General features: G+C 35.2%; 2 protein-coding genes and 1 long non-coding RNA gene across 3 annotated transcripts; all 3 read left to right on the forward strand.

The window, feature by feature from the left end:
• Positions 1-2,299: 2,299 nt before the first annotated feature.
• Positions 2,300-7,524, forward strand: LOC141629671 (protein FAR1-RELATED SEQUENCE 5-like). The gene is made up of 2 exons (XM_074442643.1): positions 2,300-2,375; positions 6,410-7,524. The coding sequence occupies exons 1-2, from the start codon at positions 2,300-2,302 to the stop codon at positions 7,522-7,524; spliced, it is 1,191 nt and encodes a 396-aa protein (XP_074298744.1).
• LOC141626759 (uncharacterized) lies at positions 3,470-6,272 on the forward strand. Its single transcript, XR_012536343.1, has 4 exons — positions 3,470-3,581; positions 3,776-3,840; positions 3,932-4,003; positions 6,198-6,272. It is a non-coding gene; the product is annotated as an uncharacterized LOC141626759 (long non-coding RNA).
• Positions 7,525-7,533: 9 nt separating the features above from the next.
• Positions 7,534-8,582, forward strand: LOC141629672 (protein FAR1-RELATED SEQUENCE 5-like). Its single transcript, XM_074442644.1, has 2 exons — positions 7,534-8,185; positions 8,248-8,582. The coding sequence occupies exons 1-2, from the start codon at positions 7,534-7,536 to the stop codon at positions 8,580-8,582; spliced, it is 987 nt and encodes a 328-aa protein (XP_074298745.1).
• The last annotated feature ends 527 nt before the right edge of the window (positions 8,583-9,109 follow it).

The following is a 9,109-nucleotide window of genomic DNA, read 5'->3' on the forward strand; positions in this document are numbered from 1 at the left end:
TATCCATTACTTCGGATTGGATGTGGATCGGATATCGGATATTGGATCAGTTCGGATCATTGGATTTTTTGCTCTACCCTAATAAAAATGTATAGTTTCTCACTAATATTTACGGCTTCGTGCCGTCAATATAAAATATTACTCCCTTAATCAATTGAGTGGGTTAAGAATGCACTAAGGTGTTGAAGTGGACCGGGATATAAAATGGTTGTGTTTTAGGATAATTTTGAGCATAGATAACCTTCTATCAAATTCCTGTAAGATTCATTCCGAATTAAATAAGGGCCTCATCATCGGGTGTTCAGAAGGCTAATAGACATTTTGAGGTGTCTTCAATATTAAAAATCAGAAGGAGTAGAAACGTTACGCTAAGTGATGTAGTGTGATTTGTAGGTGTTAGGGATGTCGATTTAGGCTAGTTTGGAGTATTGAATTGGTGAATTGGATCGGTTATTGTCTTTATGTTGTGATGTTGGAGGATTGTCTTATGTTGGATAAAATACGGGTTTAGTATATTGATTCCATGGGAGATATGGAGTGTTGGAGTTTGATCAATTGAACAAGAGAAGATAAGATGAAGCTTGGGTGATTATCCTAAAGAAGAAGCCCAAGAAGCGTGTATGGAGTATAGGCGAGCAATGGGCGAGCCATGGGAGAGCATGCGCTGATCAGATTCACGAAGAGCAGGGTAGGAGAGTAGCCCACCCTATAGGCGAGCCGCATGACCTTGGGCTAGCCGTCCAAGAGCTGAAGATGGGAACTTTACTTTTTCGTGTTTCGTTGCTTGGTTTTAATAAAAGACCTATTTGTTTTACTTAGTTTTTATCATTCATATTATCATTCATACTTTGTAATTTGGTGAAGAACTCTTAGAACCCTAATTGCTTTTGCTTAAATAATTATGAGGAACTAATCCCCACTTTTTTGGATCGACAAATTGAAGCTATTGACTAACTAATTGTGAGATTGTTCTTTCTCTCTTTTACTACTCAAGTATTGTTTATGTCACTTGCTCGTATTTTTATGATTATCGTTCCCTTTTACTAATATGATCAATTAGTAATTGTTTACTTTAATCTATTGCAAATTAAGATATTTAATCCGTAATTGTTCAATTAATCTAGACTAAAGTGGCAAACTTTACCCTAATAATTTGTATGCGTTTCATCGTTATTAGGACAAAGAGACTAAACATATAATTCGAATCGTTAACCGCGTGTGTTAAAGATCGTTATCTTTATTGCTTACTTGGATTGTTAATGCTGTTGTTGGATTAAATCTAAACGCTTGGCTTAGATTATTCAATAATGAGGGTCTTCTAATATCGCGTTACGAGTTGACAAAACTCAAGAGGAAGAAGGAAACTCGTATTTCCACAATAGAGTACTTGAGAGTAATTTAATTAAAGACAATCGACGATCAATTGGTTTGTTGATAGTGGATGTTTGTTGACCCAAGACCTTTAGCTATCTGAATTCACCCATCTTCATTACTTGCATTTCTTACTAGTTAATTAGTTAGTTAAATCAATCATAACCCTCTACATATTATTGTTACTTATACTCTGTACTTATTACACAATTAAGTTGCATTGTCTTCTCTGTGAATCAATTCTTGTTACCCTATACTATTATTTAGTTTAAGGTTTTAAGTGTTATAAATATGATCTTTGGGAGCATACGACTTCGGCTCACCAAATTTTGGCATCGTTGCCGGGGAAGGCAATAGTTAATTTTTATGTATTAGTGTAGAGAGTTTTAGTTAGTTTGTTTTGTATTAGTTTACATGATTGATACATAGCTACTAAATATTTTCCCCAATATGAGCATGAACTATTTTATAAATATTGCAATAGGCTCCATGAATATGTTATAAGATGTCGTCATCCTTATCAAACATGGGAGCTTTGTCATGTAATTTATAATGGTTTGAATAAGGAAACTCTTGGTCATGTGAGTTCTTGAGTTGGGGAAAGTTCATTAATAGGTTGAGCTATGAGGAAAAGTGGGAACTTTTTCAGTATTTGGCTCATGACACCGAAGAATGGGAGCGATACAATTCACTCCCTATACAACCCCAACCCATTTAATTTGATGTTTTGAATTGTCATGATAACTCACATATGACTACTGATGATATGATTCATGCTCTTACGACTGATACAGTAATCATGCAAAATGATGTTGTCCCCCTTCAATGAAATCCATCTAAATCTACCGAGGATACGATACGTGCTTTTATGTGTGATGTGGATTTTTCTTGTGCCAACGATGCTTTGAATTGTCATGATAACTCAACAATGTCTACTGAAAACATGATACGTGCTTTTATGACTGATGTGAATTCTTCTTGTGCTAATGTTACTCCCACCCCATGTCAGACTAACCTAGTTAGTCAAGATTTACAGGATCGAGTTGAACAAGTGACTAATCACTTTGATATGCGTGTGCCACAAGAAGATGTTGATTCTTATTATATTAAGTGGCAAGTGATAGGCTATCGCCCACCTAACAAAAATACCCTAAACTTGGCTAACAAATGAATGTAGTAAGTAGGGGTCGAAAACAAGGAGACGAGAGTTGCGTAGTGAAATGCTATGAATAGAATTCTATCAAGGTCGGTTACGATTATTTGTTTGGTTTGGTTGGTAAACTTGTGATAAAATGTTGTATAATTAATAATGATAAAAGAGTCTAGGGGAGTCGGGTCACACATGCAATTATGTAAATGCTCATGTCAAACTAGGAATTGATAATAACGATAATTTTTTAGGTCTAATGACAACCACCTCTCGACCTTATTGTCAACCAAAGAAAGGGTTCTAGAGAGCTCTGGCTATTACTAGATCGGTCTACTAAAGCATGCTTAGTCTAATTCAATTTCGTGTCTCTCAACTTTTAAAAGTGAACAAACAAATTTAATCTAAGATAATGATCAATTATCAAAACTAGCAAATAAAACAAGCATGTGATAGAAACTATTAAACGATATTATAGCATCCTAATTCAATATTTACAAGTACTACATATGCATGACTCCCCTAATCCTTAGACAAAATAGACTACTCACACATATTGAAAACTAAACTAATAGCATATGATATAGTAAACATGATAATAATAGAATTGTAACTAAATGAATAATTGAGAATTAAGATAATGCTAAATGATGATAAAAACATAAATATTAGAAACAATGCTAAATAGAATAACTAGGGAATGATAGTAATATGTAATTAGCAGAATAACTATGATGAAATATATATATATATATATATATATATATATATATATATATATATATATATATATATATATATATATATATATATATATAGGGGCGGGATCCCGTGCGAACTAACTTACGGTACGAACTGCACGAACCAACCCATTATACACTTTCGTTATCTTTTCTTACGCGCTTCCATCTTCTTCCACAAAACAAGAAACAGACTTCCATGGTTCTCTTCTTCAACCTCTCGCGATTCTCTTCTTGGTAAACTAGTTTCTACCATCACTATCCTCTACGAAACAAGCTTCTAGATTTACAACATTCAGCTCATCATTAATTCATCAAACAAGGTTAGCTTCAATTACTGTTATTTTTTCATAAAATAATTTAATCGAAAATTTTACATTTAATTGATTTGGTATTTTAGATCAATGCACATATATGGATTGTAGAGTAGTTTATGAGGTTAATTTTATGAAGAAATTTCAAATTGTTTGATAAATTAGGGTTTGTAATAACCGAAAAATTCAAATCGTTTTTTTAGGGTTTCAATTGGGTTAAATTCTTTAAAGATGGTAACAGTCTCAACCAATTGTTCTTCAACTTCAGGTACAAATTCTTCATTTTGTTGTGCGATTAACATTTTAATTGCAGATTTTTAGATGCACTTACTAAGATACTATTGTGATTTTAATTGCAGATGTTTGTACTCAAGAACATGCCTCAATAACTGAAACCGTAAATGATGAAGATGATTCCCAAATGGTAGATGGTACGAATTCTTTCACTCTTTTTGCATTGATTCTGCATTTTATATTAAAAAGAGATGGCTGCAAATTTGGTTCATAAAATCTGAAAAAGAGATCTTCTTTTTTTTGTTTGGTTGTGTGTAAGAACTGGGTTCATGATAAGTTGGTTATTATTACAGTCAAAACCGAACAATATGGGTATAATGATGAAGGCCCTCTTTTATTACCTTGTGATGTTAATTTATTCTGTAGAGTTTTAGCTGAGATGGATAATGAGAATCCGATGTTATTCATCCTCATTGTTGTGGTAGTTACGGTGCTTATAGTCTTCTTAGCCCGTCTAGATTGCTTAAACTTAACCATGTTTAGCTGTATAAACTTTGTGTTTCGACAATTTGTTCTGATTAAACAGTGCTCATCATAGCTGTATAAACTGATATTTTAATTAGGCGAACAAAGGATTGAGACGGAGTGAGTATTGAACTAGAAAATTGTGTTAGGTAGTTTATTTTTTTAAGCTTATTTACCATTGACCGAGACGGAGTGAGTATTATTTATGTATTTATTTATGCGGTCTGGAAGTTTAGTTCAGGAAAATCGAGTAATGATAGGATAAGCTCAGGGATGGGTAACTAAGTAATGCTGCACTTTTGGGTTAAAGTTCAACGCTTTATTGGGTTGTAGCTCTGTTTCTAGTGATTATACTGTCGTCGATTTGGGGAGCTTGTGTTTGAGGTGGTTTTCTCATTGTTTATTTCCTTTAAATTGAAGCTTTTCCGTTTTGAACTAAGCATTTGGACATGACATATCCCATATTTGACTTTAATAATCCCTTTTAATAGTAAACCATTTTTCTCATTTAAATTAGATTAGTGTTTTTTCTTTCTCTCTCGTTTTAGTTTACCAATGGAAATCCCATGTTTAGCTGTATAAACTTTGTGTTTCGACAATTTGTTCTGATTAAACAGTGCTCATCATATCTTCTGCCTTTTTCTCAGTATTTAGTTTCCCTGAACCTTTGTTCTTGTAATCTTGTTAATGTAAATAGAGTCACAGCAGATGTACCTTAAACTTAATTTAGTTCATAGACTTCAAACTGTCGCATCGAGTCAGGTGACTGCAATTCTTGCAACCATTTTTCTTATGAGTCTCATTAGGTTAATGTCAATACGGGTGAAGGATCATTGCATGTTTGATGTTACCCTGTCAATTTGGGTACATGCCCATTTGGGTATGGATCAATTTTGGGTTAGTGGTTACAGACTTAATCTTAAGTCTTAAAATATTTTGAGCGGGAATGGGTAATGGGTTATTTAGACGAAACGTACCCACAATATATGTAAAACGTACCTAAGACTATTTCGAAATGTACCTAGTACGTAAAAGGCAACAAAATCAAATTATGAGGTTTATGGTTTCCACAATTCAAAGGTGGAGTTACATCACTCTGAATACCTCATTCTCAGCAGCTTTTTTAAGATCTTTGATCCGGATCTGGAGCATATCGTCTCGTGCCAGAAACATTGCTTTGCTTGACCTCGATTACATCGGTCAATCTCGGAGATATCTCGAAACCAAAGATTCGGTGAATAACAATCTAGCATATCCGAGGTTGTTACAGGATGATCCAATGAGAACATAAAGAGCTATAACCCGGAAAAAGCAAATTTTTTTTTTTAGTAAATGGAGCTAAAATGGTAATTTTGATCTTGTTGGTAGTACTTGGGGATACTTATGTTATAAGTATGGGATTTAAGGACTTTACCAGCTAACTAGATGATATTTGTATAATCGACAGTGCATGCAATGACATAATGTTACCTGTCCCATCTGAGGTAAAACCACTGTGTTTAGAGTGGCTCCAACAGCTAGAGATGCTGCTATTTCGAAACGTACCTAGTACGTAAAAGGGATTAAACGGGGGGCGGGTATCCTAAAACGGGACGGGAAAGGGTTAATTGAACAATTTTAATTTTTTTGCTGTGTTAATTGAACAATTGATTATTTGATTGATTGTTAAATTTAGGTGTTTGCCTGTTTGTATGACAATGTTGGCAATTTTGTTGTTTCGTACACTTTCCCTCGTTACTTTTCCTAATAACCTTTCCCTTGTGACAATTTTAGCTGTTGAATTACATTAGTTCGAGCTAGGACAATCATCATTTTTCAAAATTATTAGCGAATAAGTGCTCATTTGGCCATTCGTTGTTTTTGCAGCTATAGTTGGTGATACTAATGACATGGATATTTCAACAAATCCAGAAGAAGATATATTATTGCTTACTAATTGTCCAGATCAATTATTAGTGATTGATGTGCCATTAGTGAATGATGTGCCAGGTAAATCATTTAGTTTTATTTATTGCATTTTGTTAGTGTGAAGCAAGACGACAGTTTATAAGTAATTGTTGTTAATTTGAGTCTTCCAGATAGCCCGGAAGTTGTTGCTACTAGTGAGATTCACGGAGTGCCTCATTGTTCAGAAGAGCTTAAACCATTTGTTGGAATGAAATTTGAGAATTTGGAGCAAGGGTTGGATTTCTACAACGCATATGCCAAAGCTTGTGGCTTTAGTCCGAGATTGGATTCAAGTAAAATCATTCAAGGAGTTACTACACATAAGAGCTGTGTGTGTAACAAAGAAGGTAATAGGCAGCATGGTGGGCAAAAAAGGAGGAGGGCAATAACAAGAGTTGGGTGTCCTGCCAAGATTAAGTTTAAGAGACTTCTATTTGGTGAGTATGAGGTGTATGAATTTATCGAGGTGCACTCACATGCAATGGTAACTCCAGCCACAATGATTCACTTAAAGTCATTTAGGAAGCTCAACCTTGTGCATAAGAAAATGATAATGGATAACTCACGTGTTAACCAGGGGCCTGTGAAGACATTTCGAATGTTTAAAGAGTACGTTAGGGGATATAAAAACGTAGGGGCTTCCTTAGAAGATTTTAAGAATTTTTCAAGGGATGTAAAGAAATACATCAAAGAATATGATGCGGAAATGCTGATAGAGGGCTTCATGCAAAAAAGAGCTAGGTGTCCCTCATTTTACTTTGATTTTGATGTTGATGACAACAAAAGACTCACTAAGGTTTTCTGGGCTGATCCAATTGCAATTAAGAACTACGCACTCTTTGGTGATTCTGTGTCTTTTGACACCACATTCGATTTTAATGAATACCGTATGGTGTTTTGTCCTTTTACGGGGGTTGACAACCATAAAAAATGTGTCACTTTTGCGGCTGGTTTGATAATGCGGGAGAATGAAGAGTCTTTTACCTGGCTTTTTGACAATTTTATGAAGGCAATGGGTGGGTGTTATCCTACTACTTTGATTACTGACCAATGTCTGGGTATTAAAGCGGGGGTTAAAAATGTGTTTTCAGGCAACACAACACACAGATTCTGTATGTGGCATATCATGAAAAAATTGCCTGACAAAGTTGGTTCAACCATTTACAAAGACACAGACTTTCTAAAAGAAATAAGTTCTATTGTTTGGAATGAAGATATTGAGCCAACTGAATTTGAGTCGAGCTGATGTTCAATTATGGAAAAACATGATTTGTCTGGAAATGAGTGGCTGAAATCCATGTTTGAGGATCGCAAATTATGGATTCCTGCATATTTTCGGGACACTTATATGGGTGGGCTTCTAAGGACAACTTCAAGGTCAGAATCAGAGAATAGTTTCTTCGGCAACTTCACCAACCCCAACCTATCACTTGTTCAGTTTTGGATGCGCTTTCAGTCAGCAATGGATGCTCAACGCTGGAAGCATTCTAAATTAACTGCTAATTCTAAAAACTCCTCTCCTATATTATCAACTCCCCTTTCTATAGAAAAGAAATGTGCTGAATTTTACACACCACCTGTGTTTTATGATTTTCAAGAAGAGTTGAAAGGTGCATGCTACTCTTGTAATGAGGCCAACAAAAGCACGAAAGAAAGGGACGTGGAGCGTTTATTTGTTATGGATCGTGAGAGCAAGAAAGTCTATGAAGTCGATGTCGATGGGAAAACTTTAGTGTGTTCATGCAAGAGGTTTCAGAGATTTGGGATACTTTGTAGACATTGTGTATGGGTGTTGCATAATAAGGGGTTTGATGAAATACCTTCTGAATATCTATTGCCGAGGTGGAGCAATTATGCAACATTTCGTCCTCTCTTTAATGTTGTAGGGACGTCCTTAGAAGGCGATTGTGCGTCAATTGACACAAGACAAAACACTATCGGTGAATTATGGTCGGGGGTGTTCACGCAGTTGCAGTGTCACTTGTGGAGGATGATGAGGAGAAGGAGAAAGAGTTACTCGAATTGCTTCAGAGTTTTAATGAGAAGTTGTTGATTTCAAGTAGTGGTGGGAAGTCAAAAAGCAAGAAAACTCAAATCGAGACGCTTCTTGGGTCTAAAATCCCTACTAAAGCTCATATTCTTCCTCCAAATCAAGCAAAAAATAAGGGGTCTGGTAGAAGGATGACTTCTGAAAAAGAAAAGGCAATGGAGGAGCATGCTAAGCCTCTTAGAAAATTTCGTGCTTGTGGAGAAATGGCACGCCATGATAGTAGAAATTGCCCGAGTCAACTTCCTAACAAGTAATCTCATAATCATAATCAGGTACTTTATTTGCTTGTTTTTTTTTAAATTTACATATTAGTGGAAGAGGGCATATATACAAAGTATTAATGATATTTTACATGATTTGATGATGTAGGTATTGTCAATGAAACATTTTGGATTGGGATGCGCATCAATTGTAGCGAGAAGGTGTGTAATAAAGTAAGGCGACTACAATGGATATTGTATTTTGTTGATGTTAGCTGTTGGCGTATGTTTTGACCTCTATTAGTTATGTTTGAATTTGAATTAGTATTCTCATTTTCGGTGGATAAATTGTTCCATTGCCTACGATGCCAGCTTCTGAGTTAGTTTGTCTTGTTTAGGGACCTTGATATTATATTTTGTTACTGTCCAAATGTAGGAGGAAGCTTTGATTTGAATGGATATTGTATTTTGTAAATGTTAGCTGTTGGCGTGTGTTGTCACGTCTATTAGTTACGTTTCAATTTGAATCATTATTCTCATTTTCGGTGGATAAATTATTCCATTGCCTAAGATGCCAGCTT

Source organism: Silene latifolia, chromosome Y (assembly GCF_048544455.1).
Source record: "Silene latifolia isolate original U9 population chromosome Y, ASM4854445v1, whole genome shotgun sequence".
NCBI classification, from domain to species: Eukaryota; Viridiplantae; Streptophyta; class Magnoliopsida; order Caryophyllales; family Caryophyllaceae; genus Silene; species Silene latifolia.

Bases quoted from the DNA above. Each gene is read 5' to 3' on its own strand.
- LOC141629671 (XM_074442643.1), top strand. From the start codon at position 2,300: ATGTCTACTGAAAACATGATACGTGCTTTTATGACTGATGTGAATTCT. The intron at 2,376-6,409 runs GTCAGACTAACC...TGAGTCTTCCAG, and splicing joins TAATGTTACTCCCACCCCAT to ATAGCCCGGAAGTTGTTGCT.
- LOC141629672 (XM_074442644.1), top strand. From the start codon at position 7,534: ATGGAAAAACATGATTTGTCTGGAAATGAGTGGCTGAAATCCATGTTT. The intron at 8,186-8,247 runs GTGCGTCAATTG...GTGTTCACGCAG, and splicing joins GACGTCCTTAGAAGGCGATT to TTGCAGTGTCACTTGTGGAG.